The sequence below is a fragment of the Antennarius striatus genome, chromosome 8, assembly GCF_040054535.1.
Source record: "Antennarius striatus isolate MH-2024 chromosome 8, ASM4005453v1, whole genome shotgun sequence".
In the NCBI taxonomy this organism is placed as follows: Eukaryota; Metazoa; Chordata; class Actinopteri; order Lophiiformes; family Antennariidae; genus Antennarius; species Antennarius striatus.
In genome coordinates this window covers 19801569-19820257 of record NC_090783.1, presented here as the reverse complement: position 1 = coordinate 19820257, position 18689 = coordinate 19801569, and the positions used below count along the sequence as shown (strand labels likewise).

Below are 18689 nucleotides of genomic sequence, written 5' to 3'. Positions count from 1 at the left end.
AACTCCAGGTGAACTCTGGGTTGATTAAACTAACCTAGAACAGCCTTTATGAAACTGCAAACTAAGTTTGCAAGCTCAGGGGTAAATCAGCAGTCACAGATTTGCCTTAAGGTTAGTTTACCCTACTTTGTGAAACGGACCTCAGGTTCCAAAGATGAGGGTTTTTTTTGTTTTTTAATTGTTAATGTTTATAGATAAAGAAAAATTGCACAACAAAATTGTCAGTTGTTTTTTAATTCACAAGCAAGTCAAACAACAATGGCATTAATTTGAATTTAACAGCAGGTTTTTTCCCATAAATGGTTGTTTTGCCATCCCTCCTTGCAAAAAAGGAGAAATGAGACCATCTATACAACACAGAGCTATCTCGTGTGCTTTAATTCTTTCATCACTGCTCAGTAGCAGTAGTGAAACAATGAGGATGTATCCACAACCCCTACAGCTTCTAATGATGGGTAACTCACTAGTCAACCATCTCCTGGAGCGCATAACCTGATGTTGATATTTAATGAGGAAACAAATCCACAACAGTAGTAAACGGTATACAGCATTCACAAATCCAAAACACTGGTTTACGTAGTAGTTCTAATGTTGAACTGTCCATTTAAGTGAACCAAATAAAACCCGACACATGACAGTAACATCCCTGTTCTCCATGTGTCACTGAATTGAGACACAAAGCAAACTGTTATTGCATCATTCATTTCAAGCTTCAAATCCAGGTTCTACAAACCAGACATGTGAATCTGTCTGTCAGCCTGAAAGTCTCACACACAGCTGGCTTCAAAAGCTCACAGGTGGTAAGATGAAGTAATGTACCGGTAGTTATTTAGAAGATTTGTACGGTTGTTAGAGAAAAGACGAAAACACAGCTACTTAATTTTGTTGTTCTGTGTTTAGGACCGGCTGTGTGTGTGTTGTGTGTATGTGTTGGTGTTCAGGGTTGGCTCTGGATGTGCCTGCGGAGCTCCTGGGCTTTATCCCTCAGGTCAGGTCTGCTGTCTGACTGCAGCGTCGACAGGGAGCGCTGCAGCTGCTCTCGGCTCCTCACTGACACACAGTCCCACTTCTCACTCTCTGTTAACATCACATGCACAACACTGTCATCAGCAATGCATTGGATACAACACACTATATATTATATTTTAAACTGACTTGCCATACTAATAAAAATCTGTGGTTGGATTACTATGCAAATGTAAATACAAGGAGAAATTAGAAAAATTGAAAGAACTATAAGTCAATGCCGCTGTGAAGTGCTACTGTGTGCCACTCTGACACAAGGTTGCACTTCATGTTATCAATAATACAAGCTCACAATGATGTAGATGTTCACCTGGTGTACGATAATATTTGCTATTTTGTCACAAACACATCAGCAATGCATTGGATACAACACACTATATATTATATTTTAAACTGACTTGCCATACTAATAAAAATCTGTGGTTGGATTACTATGCAAATGTAAATACAAGGAGAAATTAGAAAAATTGAAAGAACTATAAGTCAATGCCGCTGTGAAGTGCTACTGTGTGCCACTCTGACACAAGGTTGCACTTCATGTTATCAATAATACAAGCTCACAATGATGTAGATGTTCACCTGGTGTACGATAATATTTGCTATTTTGTCACAAACACAATGCAAAGTTAAGGCTAAGGCAAAATAGTTATTGTTTTAATTTTATTTCAATTTTTAAAAAAACTATTTTTATGAATGACTGCAAAGTTAGTCCCCCTTTCAAAGAGTTCATTCTTAAGAATTTACAAATCAATTATATAACTGCATTTTAATTTTTAAAACACACACACACGTGTGTACAGCATGCTTGCACAAAAAAATAGAAGCAATGATTTGAACACAATGCACATCCAACAGAAAAGGCCAAAAATAACATTTGCATTAAGATCACATTATAGCTGAATTCTGAACAAAACAATTTAAGTAGTGATAAATGCTTTACCTCCAGTTCTCTTCACAATCAGATCCACAACTGACAAGGCCTCTGTCCTTACAGAGGAGTAACTTTTGTTTTCTGGACAGAAAAATAAAACATTTACGATGATGAAATGACATTTTTGGACTAATCTGACAATAATGGAATTGTTCTACCCTCACCTAAAGGGTACGTGAGAGCAGCACAGGTTTCTGTGAAGATCTGTGATAATGTACTTAAATCTTCACTTCCTTTTTCCAGAAGCAATAACCTACGGAAAAATCCAGATGTAGTGTTAAGTCCAAACTCTCAATAAGAAAAAGATATTAAAAGCACATTTTTTTTCTGTTAGCTTTAAATGATTTGTTAATAAAGAGGGAGTTCTTAAGAATATGATTGTTTACCCCTGGAAATAAGCCTTCATGCTTTGTAAAACAGCGAGCTGAACCTTCCAAGTGCTGAGCTTGAGCTTCTCGCACATGATACTGCACACCTCCACCTGGAAACGAGCTACAGACAAACATAGTGTGGACAAAATGAATGTCTAAGGGTAACATTTCGACTTCATGAGAATATTGTTAAGGCTTTTAATGTCTAGCCTTTCAAGGTGGCAGAGTGAAAAGGCAGAGAACAGTGGCATGATGTTGGAATGGTATTGTGCAGCAATACCATTCTATTTTTGTCTCTCAATTGGCACACTTTAAACCTAGGGAAAAATGCTGATGAGGATTTTTTAAAATTCTCTGAACCAGTGACTGTCTGCTGCCACCTACCCTGAGTCTGTGGGTTTCTGGGCCAAGCCTTTCCTAGAGTCTCAAAAGCACAGAGCAGAGCCTCTGTCTGCTGCTCTTTCTCCCTCGCATCTTTCTCATCCTCCTCCTCCAGTGACCTCAGTGATGGACCACTGCTCTCTCGGCAGCTCTTGAAATAGGGAGGACAGATTAAGAGAAGTTATGTCACTTTTCAAAATGCAGTAATGTCTTCAAATATGTAACCACAGTGATGTTAAATGAATGAATATGTAACCATAGTGATGTTAAATGAATGAACCTGAATGTACCTTCTTGATCAAAGGGAAAATAATCTCTGCTAAGTCGCTAAAACGGTCCTCCTGGCTGCTCTGAAGTGTATCTCCGGCACAGCGCAGGGCGGCCACTTTATACGCCAGGCTCTCTTTACGGCTCTCCTTTAGCACAACGTCCAACACCTCACAAATGGTCGGCTGGCCTGGGGAAGGCTTCTGTAGCTCTAAGCTAAAATACAGAAATAGAAATGGACAATAAATATTGTGCAATAAAAGTTGATGAAATCCCACTAAAATAATTCTGCAAGGAGGCTCACCTGCACTTAGAAACCACTGATCCAATGGCTTTCAAGAGCTCCTCCTGAACCAAAAGGCAAACAAATAACACAGATATGACAAAAACCACATCTTTTTGATTTTTCTTTTCTCCTGTTCTCACCTTGCCAGCCCATGTGCGTCCTGACAGTCCCTGCATTAAAGCTGTTAGCACCATGCCAAGGTGTGGTGCCACCAAAGAGCCAGTCTGTTCCTTGGCAACGGTTGCCATAGCAGCTGCACCCTGAGCCTTCATCTTCCAGGACTGGGACTGCAGGGCCATCTGTGTGATAGTGATAAGCTCCGTCATGTAGAGTCTGATGCCTCCAAAGCTTCCTAGGATCAACACATACAAAGCTAAGCTACTGCAGCAAACAGAGAACACACACGTAAAGAAAGTAAGTTAATGCTCCGCATGAACATTTCTCACCTGGGACATTCTCTTGCCAGACCTCAGTCCACAGAGTGGCATCGTGGCTCTCTCCTCTCTCCTCATCGGGACCGGGTGCCTGATGCATACCCAGGAAGGCCAACGGCAGAGCTACTCTGGCATGGCCCTTCAGCACATCGAGGCTGTAGTGGCTGATGGCATGCATGGTCAACGCACACGATGACTTGTAAACCACTTCTGAGAGTAGGAGAGATGTGGCAGAAATGACATAGCAGAAAATATCCAAATATTGTGCCATTTGGTACAAATATTAAATTCTTTTATTTTGATGAAAATTTGTGGATATTTGTTTTTCTAACCTTCTTTCTCCAAGTACCAGCTGTTGAGTTTCAGAAGAAGTTTCTCTACACTGCTGTCTTTTGCTGTCTGATGGGAAAAAAATAAGCACAACACACCATGCTTACTAAGACACTGAGAACAACTGACAGTGATGGTCATAAAAAGGCATAAAGCATGTAATGCTCACCCTAACAAGGTGTCCCAAAGCAAAAGCAAATTGTTTCTGGACAACAGTGCTTCTGTCGTGAATGCCACTGAGCAGGGCACTCATCAGTTTACCTGCACAAGACAAAATATCTTTGACATTAGTTTATTTTCTTCAAAGAGTAAATACATTACAGGGTGTGCAGTGTGGACTTATTCTTCACCTGAGTATGGGGTGAGGTCCTGGGGGCATTGCACTGTGAGGGAAACAATCACACTTGCACAGCCACCCTATGCCGAGAGAGGCAAAAAATATAATATGCCGAGAAGAAATAGTGTCTTTACATACACAGTGAACACTCAATGTTTTCAAAAAGAAACGTCAACCACTGAAATAAACTGACGTGTGCCCACCTTGGTACCCAAACCCACTCCACTCTTGAGCAGCTCACACAGCCTGGGAACCAGCTCTCCCAGCACTGAAACATCGAGGTGCTGCAGACACTGAGAAAAACAAGAGGGATCCTTTCAATGCAGACCTCATAAACTTTTATCATTTTTTCTTTTCTTGTTTATTGTTGAGTAAGAAACTCATTATTTCCCATGACACGGAAAAAGTGTGTAATACCCTCAATAAAATGTGACTGGTATTCAACGGTAATTATAATATATTTTTCTTACCATATTAATGGTCTCCATCATTGGAGAAGACTTAGCAGCACTCAGTCTGGCAGCATCCATGGCACTCTAGAGGTGGAAAGAGTTTAACTTTAAAGTTGTGATATAATTTAAAACATATCCTAGTGGTCACTGTGGTTACCATCCTCCTGATTCTTTTTCCATATATTACATAACCTCATTGATTAACATATTGATGGTAAGTGAAAAAAACTCATAGCGTGTTATAGCTAAGTAGTATACCGTGTCACTTGGAGGAATTAATTAATACAGTATTAATAACTTAATGTCTCCTTTTTTGTGTGATTTATTGTTAACCCTGTAGCATAAGTTCTAACTAGTAGGAGGGCAGATGAGGAGCTGCTATCATATATGAACTTTAAACTAATGCCATGGTTGAACAGAAAAATTAATAGGCTATTTTGACTCCAGCTATGTTCCAGAAAAAAAATGTAAATTGTAATCCATTATTTTGATCAACAGATTATGATGCTATTGTCATCCAGTCCTAACTAACAATGACAAAAATGAGAGGTGTGGGTGGCTATACTTTTACGAATAGGCAGCAAAAGGCTCAGGTTACCTTTTCCTGCTCAGTGGCTCTGAGACTGAGATAGTTGAGGACCTGAGGCTCCAAAGTGCTCAGGGCCTCCAGCAGGGCTGGGATCAGCTGGGAAGCATGAGGCTTTAGTCTTGAACCAGCAGATTTACTAATTTTCACCAGGGTTTGGATACTGATGGGAAATAACAGCAAGGAATAAAAGAGTATGAAATCAAACTGTGGCACAAAATTTCAACCAAGTAACATAGCAACAGAAAGACAGTTTAGATTGTGTTCAAAATATTAGAATATTGTTAGAAATATTTGGACGAAAGAAACTAAATAAACACAGACAGACTTACAAGTAAGACCATGGTCATTTATAATTCATGTAAAGAAAAAGAACAAGAGGGACAATGACACAAAAAACCCCCAAATACATGTGTAATTCATGTTAAACAGTGATAGAAATATTGCATGTTATCTTTGTAGGGTAATATGCAGGTACACCATCTTGTATTTTGCTAAGAATCTGTTTCTTTCTAGAAGTTGAATAAATAAAACCCCACAAAACCTTATCATATGTTGTGCGTTAGTGTTCATGTTTCAGAGAGTCATCTCCTCCCATGATTGAAACGCTTGTTTTATATTGCCTCGGTATGCACCATTACCTTAGTGATCGCACTTCTGCTACATTGCTGACGATGCCTTTTTCAAGCAGGGTGGGTAACATCACTGCCACAGTTCTCTGAGCTGAAGAGCTGGTAGACTCACATATACGAGTGCACACCTGAGAGACAGCGACAGATACTTAGATATGCAAGTGTTTGGGGTGCAACACTACACAACATATAACTGGGGACGATAGGATATTTCTGACACTGGATCAATAAGTGAAAGAGCTTGCATAGGCATTATGACTGAAAAAGATTCCATTAGTGATTTCTAGGACCAAAACACAAAACACGACATTTCTGTACAACAAAACACGAACTATGGAATGGCTGAATTCACTATTTAAAAAAACTCCAAACACATAAAAATAGAACATTTATTTTTTGTTAGCATTACCAAATTAAAAAGAATTACTTTTTTTTATTGATCTAAGATAGGATAAGCTGCAAAACACAACATACGTTCTCTTCTGAAAAGCACAAGGTATACTTTATCTTAAAAAAAAAAAAATTAAAACAATGCCTACATCAAAATAATGAGCTAAACAACTCCACTGATTTGGGTGAGCAGGGTTGTAAATCTGAAAACTGACCACTGCCACATCTCCTTTTCTGTAAAGCCAATAACTGACAGTCATGTATTCTGTTGAGCAACAGCAGGTAAAAGTAGTTTACCCCTATGAGTAGAAAAGGAGATTGCAAGTCATTTTTAATCTGAATCGCCACACATTTGGATCTATTTTTAACTGTCATGCAGCGTATCATTACATCCCCCAGTAAGTATAAGGACAGAAAGATACATTAATGTGAATATTGTGACAAAATACATTACCTTACTGAGTGTCTTCAAGGTCAGGTCTGCAGCTTTCCTGACAGATTCCTATAATGCAAAATGAAACACAAACACATTACAAAATCATCAAAGTATTTATAGCTATTCTGCTGTACGCTTGTAGTTAGAAATGTAATAATCTGAAATTACTTCAGGCACACTGACATCAATCCAAGCCTGTTGTAAAAATGCCTTTGTGGATTGGGGGATGAAACATGTCTTACCTTGATGTCATCAAGTACTCTGAAAAGTGTCTCCCAAATTTCTGCCAGGTGATCAATGAGGTCATCGGCTTGACGACCACGAATCAGGTCATTCAGAGCCAGGCAGCTGGAAGAAAAATCATGTCATCAAAAACCTTTCATTTACAGTACATTACATTATTAAACTTCAAGATGAGTTTATTTTTCAGCAACTGCAAAAAGCACAACAAAAGAGTGAACTAAAATGCGATTCAGTTGTAGCTTAAAATGATCATCATGGTCACTACAATAAAAGATTGGATAAAGACTTGCATAACAATGTTTTTGAGGCAAAAGTAGATAGGCATATAAAAAACATAATCCAACATGAGGTTTGAAATTGAAGATGTTTGCTGACCGTGTCGTACTTTTGAAAAAACAAAACAAAAACAAACTCAAATAAAGGATTATTTTCTCTTTGAAATACATTTGAGTGCTAGGAAAAAAAATCAAAATACAGAGCTAGCAGAAGGAAATACTTCTGCTAGCTCTGTTTTTTGACTGACACTGTCAAAAAACTTCAGGGAACAAGTGATTAATAAATATTTCAAGTGAATTTAAAATGCAATGTATGTACTGTAAATGCACACTTGTCATATGTCACTTAATAATACATGAAATGTGACATACATTACAAACATTGCGTATCCTATTAAATCCTGTCACTTCATTTGAGAATTGCAGCTAAAAACAGGTCTTGCAAAAGAAAAAAAAAGAGACAAGGGATATGTTTTGGAACATTCAGCACCTCTGTCTAATCAATTATCAGATCAATGAAAAGAAAGCAAATTTTGTTTAAGATGTGTGTCATCACAGCACCTGGACTCGCGTACTCTCCATGTGTTACTGGTCAAGTTGGAAATTGTATCTCGCAGGATCTCGTTCAAATACTTATCCACCTGAAACAACACAACAAACATGATTAATTGAATTATTATACGTTTGTCTGAACACACTTGTTGGTAAATCCTTGAATCACACACATACAGAAAGAAAAAGGTTCATAACAATGTAGTATATATGTTTAGAATCTTTTAACAGCTGCTTTTGTGGCTTTCTTTCATTTTGTAAAGATGGAACTGTGTTTTTCCTGTATATAAAATTATTGTTCTATTAGTTTCTGTTACATTTTGATATTAATTTTAAAATTAAAAAATGTTAAAATGTGCCTGCTAGGCCTTTTTAAAAAGTTTAAGAAGCTGTTTTTTGTTGTTGTTTTCCCCCCCCAAAAATGCTCCTTACATATTCTTTACAGATGCATGAACCCTTTCCATATGAATACACCCTTTAGCTGCTTGATGACTGTTTTTTTATGATTGTTGATTAACCTCTTTGGATCAATCATTACATGATTTTGCTTTCACACAGTCAACCTTAATTTTCCAGTTGAACATGTTTTAGAAGAATGAAAATAACAAACCTAAATGCTCTCAGAGTGTTTTCTAGTTTTTGCAAGTGAAGGACTCAGCTCTTACCAGGGTTTTATCAGTGACCAGTGCATCCCAGATGCTGGTCATGGCCTGGCGAATGCTCAGGTTGGGGTCAAACTGGTAGCGGTACAAACGAGGGATAAGCTGAGGCAGGAATGGAGCCAGCTGCTCCCCAGCTTTTGCTGCAATCATGTGGAAACCAAAAGCTGCTCCCTGAAAGACAGGGAGGTCAGGTGGGAGGAAAAGTGACATTGAAGGAAAAGAAGCATGTGTGACAACTGGGAAAGGGAATGGATATGATAAATGAATGGGATACCTTGCGGGAATTCCACATGGCATGATGATTGGCCAGGTTCATGAACTTGTAAACGAGATCTGGTTGGTTTAAGTCGCTGGCTAATGAACAGAGTTCCTTGTAGGTCGTCAATCCATGACTGCAAGAAGCATAAATGCAAGAGGGAGAAAAATAATGCAGTATGTGCAAATAAAAGTTAGATGTTTTTTTAAATTTATATCTGGACATCAAAAAACCAAAAAAAGTTGAATAATACTAAGGCACGGCTTACCCATCAGGTGTTTTTCCCAAACCTTCTCCTTGGAACACTTCCGTATCTCCTGAAACAGCGTGTTTCACTCTGTTTGCAAAGGTAATCAATGATTTAACAATATTTTCACATTACTGACAAGACATTACTTCCTCCTGTCATTCTCTCATTTTGTTCTGTATGTCTTTATGCAATAATGAACACCTTTTGCCAGTCATCAGTGTTTCGACAAGGGTGGAAACCAGTTTCTTCTGGTCGTCCTCTCCTCCCAGCTCATAGACAAGGCCGAGACCCTTTGATGCCACATCCTGACTCAACTCTATGTGGAAGAAGAAAGAACGGTGATGAGGAATGGGAAGAGACAGAAAGGACAAAATGATGGCTGTTTGTTTTATAACTGTTAGCTGAGGATTTTAGAATAGCAGTGGCTATTATTGGTAAGGAGCAGATCACTTTTTACCATCAGGGTCCGAAAGAACAGAGATGAATGCCACCTGAATCTCCTTCAGTTTGGACTGCAAGATTAAAAAAAGAAGAAAAACATCAATTCATTAATGTGACAATTCCCTTTTTCATGATAGCAAAAGCTTTGTACTGTATTTGCAATCATTTCATTCGAACGGATATGACAAAAACAATCTAGGTTTAGTAATTATGTGGGAATGTTATCACACAACACACTAAAAAATATTGTTGTTGTTAAGGTGATATCTAAACTCCTATTTGAGTCACTGGTCTGTTTTTAGACTGAGTGGGAGTATGCACTGTGCCCACCATGATTTCTTTGTGTTGGCTGAGTTTCTTGACCAGGGAGAGCAGCCAGATGCAGGCTGCCTGTCTGACATGTGGGTTCAGGCTGGTTACATACTTGGACAGGATGGAGCTGAGGACCCAAGGAACCACATCATTGTTTTTCACATCTAATAGGGGTAGAGAGAGAGAGAGCAAATGTTGTAAGAACATTAAAAAAAAATTATAATACTATAGATTATTTTTCGTTAAGAGAAAATTCCAGGTGATAAAGTACACACTGTGTGGTGGGCTGTACTGGTCATCTGTACAGGTCCATGGGTCTCTGGCAGCTCCAGAGCCGGTCCCTATTGCAGCGTTAGTTATAGCTTCTCCAATTGTAAACTGCAGCTCCACCTGTTTGGCCTGTTGAGAGGAATAAAGAAGAAAAAAAAATTAGAAATTTTTTCCACGAATAAGCCTCAGTCATAAGCTAACCTGTAACCTGTAATGTCTTCCAGCAATCTGCCATTGATGTCAAAGCATTTTATCAAAACAATCCATCTGGCTACTACTAAAGCGGTCAAAAAAAAATCTTTAATCTATAATCACTTGTGTTGTTCCAAGAATTAGAGCAGAAAAGGTTGCTATCGCTGTCTCTGATGTCAGTAAGATTGTTTCATACCTCCACTGAGTCCATCAGACCCTGTAGCAGCTTCTTCTGATGAGGGAAGTCACCATCTCCCACAGGTAGGTAACCCAACGTTTGGATGGATCGCTCCTTCATCTGGATCATGCACATAGATACAAACCCCCCCCCCAAAAACTATGTCACGTTTGTCACAAATTTTTAAGTGATGAATGAAATACAGTACAGTACTTTGGTGTGATCTTACGACTTATCAGCAACTACCTAGATTTTTCTATGCCTGTATTACCTTTTGGGTCTCCTTGCCAGATGGTATGCGAGCCAGCAGGTTTTCCACCATTGCCAGTTTAGTAAAGCCATCCCCCTCTGCAGGGATCAACAGGGGGCCATTCCGCCCAATTTCTCCCAGAGCAGTACACGCTGCTAGACTCAGCAGCGCACTGCTGCTGTCCAGGAAGGACCCTGGATTGGCACATGCCAAGTGTGAAGCTATTTATAATGAAGATATTTAGCATTGACATAAAAAACTATATAAAGGAGATGAAAAAAATTGGGAACTGCAGTTCAACGTTCATCTATTTTACTTTAACAGTTACACCCTTTGTTTAACTGAGGGAAATTTTCAAAAAATAATTACTCACCAATTGTCCTTGTGGCCATGGAAACAAGATTATCATCTTCTGTGGAGGTGATGCTTGCTGGCTGCATGTTGGTTGTAGAGTCACCAGATGCAGCAGATTTCTTCCTGCTCATGTACCTTCCCACCATGTACCCCAGAGCCAAAATGGCACCATGTTGAGACTCGGGACTCTATGGTTAAACAAATCCGGTAAAAGACAAAATGCACACTTTGAAAATATTAAAGAATTAATACTGAGTACTCCATAGACACACAAGTGGCTTACATGATTGTCTTTGGTTATTTTCATCAGGTTGTGCACAGCCTTTTGCAGCTCGTTGCCAGTCATGGTAGAAATCACCAGAGCATAGAGCTGAGCTGCCAGCTCCCTCATGTCCTCCTTATTGGTATTCATCAGATTCTGAAGAAGACATGAAGAAAACATCTGTGAACTACATTCATAGCTCAATAACATTACATGGTAGCTGAAGACGTGAAGAGATGGGATCAATTCATTTGTGGTTCTAATATCAGTGTCAATATTAAAAAACAACACAATAGAAGGTGATGTAGAATCGTTGACACATTACACCTACATAAACATGTACATAAATCACTTACTTTAATCCAGTCAATTTTATCGACAAATCTGGGAGCCAGTTTCTCAGGACAGACGGACACCACCTCCAGTAGACAGTACATGACTGGGTTCCCTGTTGAGAGACTCATTATTAAACCATATAATACAACACTGTACAGATATATCAAGAATTAACAAAAATAAATTGGATATAATAAGAAGCACACTCTTTACTAGCACACTGGTTTTGAAGGACATTACCCCCAACAGCAGACAGCAGCTGCTGCAGCAGATCCATGTACACGTGAACGGGGTTAGCCTCAGAACCTTTAGACAATGAAGACTGATGCTCAGAAGACAGAAGTGTGTTGACATAAAGGCCAATGGCTGGTGCATCATCCTGCATGTCCACTAGCCGTGTAGACATGGGTGTGGCCCCAGAGCTGTAAGCTAGACACATCCTCAGGTACAGCACAATCTAGAGAAAAAAAATTACTGCTAAAAAGGGTACAAATTTACAAACTCAATGCACATCACACTATCACTAAATTATATTTACCTCCCCAAAAGCAGAAGGGTTGAAAGGAATAGTGGAAGTTCCAACAATGTATTTAGCTGGAGTCTTGATCCTCTGAACTGCCTGATGATGACAATCCGCCCCCACAGAAAACGAGATTCTTTACTTCTTCAGCAGGAATAACTACCTTGTACGATAGGTATATTGGCTTCAAGAAAATGGCAAATATGCAGAGAGCCTCACCTTCTCGTGGACATACGCCACCATGTCAGGAAAGGCTGGCATTGGCTTTGGTCCCTCCTTCTCAGAGCTCTTGGTAGGAAATGCTCTCAGCACTTTCTGAGCCTCCCCAGACACCTCCTCCCTCCTGCAACACAGGCCACCAGCTAATATTACTGCTTCGTACATGGTAGGAAAGTGAATACAGACCCAGCTTTGGTGTTATTTTTTTGATATAACAAGTGCTTTCTATAATAATATGTCTCACTAAACAGTTAATGGTCAGTATCTAAATGTACCATCATGTTAGAATATTTACAGTCCGCTTCAAAGCGGTGATGTATTGCAATTGTCAGTGTTTGTGTGTTTGTCCATCCGTCTGAATGACCACCAAATATCTTCTCAACCGTTGCTGATAGAAAGATGAAAGAAAAAGCACATTACTCGTGCAGCAAAGGGGATGAAAATGAAATGATGACCTTGACAAAACTAGGTCAAGGTCAAATTTTAAATTTTGTACACTCAGGAACTGGATAAGATAGAAAGATAAGGGAGAAGGTCAGTGTAAGACCATAGGTCAGAGCACTAGCTTTGATGTTTGACCTATGCAGGTAGGTCAGGGTAAAATTTTGAATTCAGGGGTGTCATGGGGTGTTGTAGTCTGTGACTTCATTGGTTCTAGTTTTACTTTGTTTTTGTGGTTTGTGTTGTGTGAGAATTACGGGTCTCCAGCTGCCAGTAGGAGCAGATATCTTGATGGTAAGTGGTCAGGACCAAACACTGTACTGGCAAACTTCATGGCCACCTGACGAACTTGCACCTCCGGCTGCCAAAAAACAATTAGTCACGTGTTTGATTTGTATCAGACCTCGTTTCTTAAAGTGGTTAGCTTGTTTCTTAATAAAACAAATATTTTAGCATAGACTAGCAAACACTCACTTTTACAATGTAAGCAGCTACCAGAGCTTCCATCAGGTTCAGCAGTGCCCCCTGCAGGTTGGCATAAGCTCCAACCATCATGGACAAAGCTTCCTGGATGGCAAGACGAACATCAGGCTCCTCCTAAAGACAATGACACAAATTTTTGGAAACGTCAATATCTCTTGCCCCCTTTAATCCATGATAGAGGCTGAGTAAAAGATGATATAAACTGTGAAATATGTGATTTAATGTTGCTGCATTTTAATTGTCAGACTTCTTTGACCTACCTTGCACATGGACTCAAAAAACTGCTGTACAAGTGCGATATCCTTTGTAAACAGCTGGGGCATTCGACTAGAAGAGAGAATATAGAAAGTTTATTATCCCTCTAATTTTAAATACATCACTTAGCTGACAATGTTTAAAGACCTCAGGAATTCCCTCATTATACCTTGAAAGCTTTCCAACAGCCGAGTAGGCAACACATAGCAGCTTCGGATCCTGAATTAAATAATGCTTAGTGTTTATTATCAAATGAGACCACATTAACAGTGTTAATATGTTTTTTTTTTCAGCTTTACCTCCTTATATTCATTGATGAGCTTGGTAAGACCATTAAGCAGCATTAGTCCCAAAGGTTTATTAGTGTCAGGACATCTGAAAAACATACCCCCCCCAGAATTATCTTTAAAATTTAAAAAGCAAAAGCAATGTTGCTGTGGACTTGAAAAAAAAAAATCAAGTATCTTACACCATGCAGATGTGATGGACAAACTGCAAAGTGAGAGACAGCAGTTTGTTGTTAGTGCTGGCTCCAAACAGACCATCATACACAACCTGTTGAAAAAAATAAATTCATATTTGTATGTGACTTCACCAACAAGCAGACTTACTGAGTCTATAAAACTTAGGAATAAATAAATGTACCCACAAAGCAGGCTTAACACCCACCTGAATATTAGCGGGAAAGCACTCTGCTGCTAGACGTGAGCGCAGAAGATGAGGCAGGATTTTCATTTTCACTCTTGTGCTCACTGGCTCGTGTTTCAGCTCTTGCTTCATATTGCTTCCCTAATGCATGTATAGTTTAGCATTATCGGCTTAATACAACATAAGTACTGTGTGTATATATAATATGTATGTGTATATGTACATATATGTGTGTGTGTGTGTGTGTGTGTGTGTGTGTGTGTGTGTGTGTGTGTGTGTGTGTGTGTGTGTGTGTGTGTGTGTGTATAAATCCTCACATCACAAGTTTGAAAATTAATTTTTGTCTTTACAAACCTTTGTTTTAAGTGGAACATCCCCCAGATAGACCTTGTACATCTTGTTTATAATTAAAGAATTGTTCCAATCAATGATGCTAGGATATAAAAAAACAAGTACATAATCAATATCAGCATTTGTTTGTGCTTTTAATATTTCTTTCTAATGGACTTAAACACCAGCCTGCAAGCCCGTTAAATTTTAGGAGCTTGAAGTACATGTTATAAGCAAAACAAAACCCCCGCTCAATTAACCCGATTAACAAGTTTATCAGGTTTTAGTGAAAATGATAAAGTTATTATTCAGTATGCAATCAGCATATTGGATGGTTTGAAAATATGTGAATGACATGTAAACTGACCATGTTTTAAGAACTTCTACCAACCTCTGTTTGCTCTTCAGCTCTAGATCAGCTGCGGTGGCCACACTATGTCGGGTGTCACTCGATGCAACAACCAGGTGAACCACTGTCTCCACCTCTGGAACTTGCTTTGCCTCGATGAACTTCACAATGCCCAGTTTACACTGTTGATACCAAACGTAAAATGCAGGAATCAGATGAAACTGAAGACAAACTAAATACTAAATATACATCAACACTTCCATACACGCTCAAGTTATTACGCAGACTTTGTATACATCCCATGCTTTATACTACAAATGTATTGAGCAGCAGTTATTTGAGCTAGCTGTTCAGAAACTGTCTTCAATTTAAAAAAAAAAAAGTCTGAGTGATGCTCAAACAATATTTTAACTCCAAATTTACAAAGACAGCCACACTTATCGTTCTAATTTTCATGACTGTACCTGCTCTAACTGCTCAGCACTCCACTGGGCCTCACCAATCACCCTTTTGGCAGCATACACACTCATCCCTGGGGGAGGTTGGGGTAGACCCTGGCTACTTGAGGCCACTGCCCCCTCTACAGAATTCCCCTGGGAGGAGGAGGGAGCAGGACGAGTTGGAGACTCATTCAGCACAAATCTGGAAGAGTCCAGGAAAGAACAAATCAAATGTTAAAATGCTTCATATGGCACAACAAACTTACTCTTATTCTCTGGCGATTGGCCATTCTGAGGCTCTTGGCCACATAATGAAACGAGACCACAATGTAATAACTCACCCATATGGCATCAGTAAAACATCTAACATGAACTCCAGCAGTAGCTGCACTGTCTTTGGCTTCTCAGTTAGGTTAAATGGAGTTGCATTCTTAGAGATGTCTGCAGGATACTTCATATGATAAAGAGTAGGGATCAGCAGGTGCATCAGGCTAAGAGAAAAAAAGAGAGTGAAGTGAAGTCATTGTCTAACAATGAATGACAGGGTCAAATCCTTATTGAGAGGACTGAGGAACTATCTGGTTTTGACTTCATACATACTCAAGTAAGAAAAGCATAATACACTTCTTTGAATTAATAAACATCCTTGTTCATCTTAACATGTATAAGTATTGTCATCCCCTCACCTGTCCTGCTGTGGCTGTGGCTTGCCTTCCATGGCAGTGAGAAGAGTGGGGGCCAACTCACACTGTTTTCCCACCTCCAGACGTGGGTAACCCATTTTGATGTAGATAATGGTGAAATTCTACAAAATATATACATTAAAAAATATCACTACCCTAACTCAATGTTGAGACCAGTAACAACATGACAATTGAGAGTTGGACTGCTGTATTAAAACACACGAATGTAGACAAACAGATACGTATATATCTTTTGATTCTTACTGTAACAAAGGAAGCAGCTGCAGGGTCTTGATATTGTACCAGCAGAGTTTCTACTGGTAGTTGAATTTTAGGTCTACTTTTTATCCTCTTGTTCAGGTGGACCAACAACTCCATTACCTAGGAGAAGAAGCACATAAACCAACAACCAATGGCCTCAGTGGAAAGATACTAGGTCCTTGGGGGGACCTTAATTTCAGGGGGAAATGAGCCAAATCATGTAATAAAAATTGGATGGATTTCTTGTTTTTTTAAATTTACATTTGATGTCATTTTGGAAGGAGAACAAGGACGCTCTGCTGGCATTAAATTGTGATTTAACGACAATCAGTATCGTCGGAGCACAGATTCAAGGGTAAATACAATCTCTTCATGCATGGAAATATAACATATTTCTCTTACTTTCTTTCGCACACCCTCTTGAACGCTGGAGAGTTTGAGGAGGACGGGGGGTAGGAACTTTGAAATAATGTCCTGTAGCTGTTCATCTGTTTCTGCATGGCCAAGGCGAAGGAACACACGTTCCAGTTGATCTAACAAACAACAAAAACAGATTACAACAGCCATACATTTAGCATCATAATTACAGTCACTCAAATGTCTCATTTTTATTGTGTCATACGTCATACACATTCAATAACCCAAAGAGACATTGACAAAAGACTGATAAGATCTGTGAAAAGCAATACAAAGACTATAACGTCATAGCTATTATTCAGCTTCATAGAGAGAGTGCAAAGAACGGAGAACTACCGCGTTTCTTCATCCATGTCGAAGGGTTCTGACTAACAAACTCATCCATTCTGTTGCTCTACTTGCCTTCTCGGGATGGCTTACCAACCAGCTAGCTACAGCAACAGATCAACGCATTACACTTTTGTTGCCAGTTCTACATCACATCACTGGCTATTCACAGCCGGTGACATTATGTAAAATTTAAATTTAGATTCCCCATTCATTCAACTAATAAATGTGAACCGTAAAACTACGGACGAATACAATATATTAACAGTATACGTAATAGTTTCATTTTGACAATGACTGGGCAATGGGCCTCTGACGTTAACATTTGAGCTAGCAATGTAATAGCAGCTAGCTATCGTCCCTGCCCTAGTTTTTAAAAAAATATTTTCATCACAGTAGAGACCTTTATCTTCACTCAAAAAACATTCTAAACATTAGTTATAAACAGGCATATCGCCTAATATGTGCGTGACACATAAGAATACATTTTTTATGATATAATAACCTCAAAATAACAGCGAGACAAACTTACTGAGTTCATCCTGTGCAGCCATGTTAACAGGAAGTCGATAGCGACTCTCACAGGTTACCGGGTGTCACTGCAACCCCCAGTACCACTCCTCAGCCAAGAGTCGGTGTTACCAATTTATAAACAAGGTATGACGCAAATTTGTGTGCAAGATATACTTAAAAATATATTTTCTTGCTCAAATTAATTGATATGATTGACTAAGTAGCAGAGATGAAGATGCTGAGGTTCTCTTTGAGAGTGACCAGGATTGATAGGATCAGGAATGAGTACATCAGAGGGACAGCACATGTTAGAGGTTTTGGAGATAAAGTCAGAGAGGCCAGACTGAGATGGTTTGGACATGTCCAGAGGAGAGATCATGAATATATTATTTGAAGGATGCTAAGTTTTGAACTGCCAGGCAGGAGGCCTAGAGGAAGACCAAAGAGGAGGTTTATGGATGTAGTGAAGGAGGACGTGAAGGTAGTTGGTGTGAGATAAGAAGATGCAGAAGACAGGGTTAGATGGAGGCAACTGATTCACTCTGGCGATCCCTGAAGGGAAAAGCTGAAAGGAGAAGAAAAATGTGTGAATATGTGCTTCTACAATAATACACCACGTTATCTTTGATCACATATTATTTAATACTATCTTGCTATATTTTATCGTATGATTTTGTACATGCATCTATCCATCCATCCATCCATCCATCCATCCATCCATCCATCTATCCATCTATCCATCTATCTTTCTACCTATCTATCTATCTATCTATCTATCTATCTATCTATCTATCTATCTATCTATCTATCTATCTATCTATCTATCTATCTATCTATCTATCTATCTATCTATCTATCTATCTATCTATCTATCTATCTATCTAAAAAAAAACCTTAAACAGTAACCAAGCTAAGCATTATTGTTCGTAAGTTTGCATAGAACTGTAAATGTTGCATTTTCAACAATTTTCTAATAGAGTAAAATCCAAATATTTGGATAGATACCATGAAAAATCTTTCAAAGTCTGGTGACGTACATCTTTGAGATTCAAAAATAATGCTGAGTGTTATTAACCATAGACTCCTCACAAACAAAGAATTTAACCTGTTA

At 38.9% G+C, this 18689-nt stretch overlaps 1 protein-coding gene across 3 annotated transcripts; it reads right to left on the bottom strand.

Moving 5' to 3' along the window:
- Window positions 1-215: 215 nt before the first annotated feature.
- On the bottom strand, window positions 216-17635 carry ecpas (Ecm29 proteasome adaptor and scaffold). 3 transcript variants are annotated; one of them, XM_068322013.1, is made up of 49 exons: window positions 17598-17635; window positions 16724-16854; window positions 16325-16441; window positions 16064-16182; window positions 15719-15868; window positions 15402-15579; window positions 14980-15119; window positions 14613-14691; window positions 14280-14399; window positions 14080-14165; window positions 13910-13985; window positions 13780-13829; window positions 13616-13682; window positions 13347-13469; window positions 13130-13233; window positions 12432-12555; window positions 12231-12311; window positions 11933-12149; window positions 11713-11804; window positions 11378-11512; window positions 11114-11282; window positions 10762-10961; window positions 10509-10610; window positions 10126-10249; window positions 9869-10014; window positions 9555-9609; window positions 9299-9413; window positions 9116-9184; window positions 8866-8983; window positions 8595-8762; window positions 7939-8018; window positions 7102-7207; window positions 6878-6925; window positions 6043-6161; window positions 5414-5564; window positions 4834-4899; window positions 4567-4656; window positions 4377-4443; window positions 4196-4287; window positions 4029-4095; window positions 3709-3906; window positions 3403-3614; window positions 3281-3324; window positions 3000-3192; window positions 2713-2860; window positions 2344-2449; window positions 2122-2210; window positions 1967-2038; window positions 216-1077 (listed from the first exon to the last, which is right to left on the bottom strand). In XM_068322013.1, exons 1-49 carry the CDS (start codon window positions 17617-17619, stop codon window positions 938-940), a joined length of 5565 nt encoding a protein of 1854 aa, XP_068178114.1. In that variant the 5' UTR covers window positions 17620-17635; the 3' UTR covers window positions 216-937. The 3 variants fall into 3 exon arrangements, with proteins under 3 accessions (XP_068178114.1, XP_068178115.1, XP_068178116.1); XM_068322014.1 differs by having other exon boundaries at window positions 10762-10934; XM_068322015.1 differs by lacking the exons at window positions 216-1077; window positions 1967-2038; window positions 2122-2210; window positions 2344-2449; window positions 2713-2860 and having other exon boundaries at window positions 3054-3192; window positions 3403-3561.
- Window positions 17636-18689: the final 1054 nt, after the last annotated feature.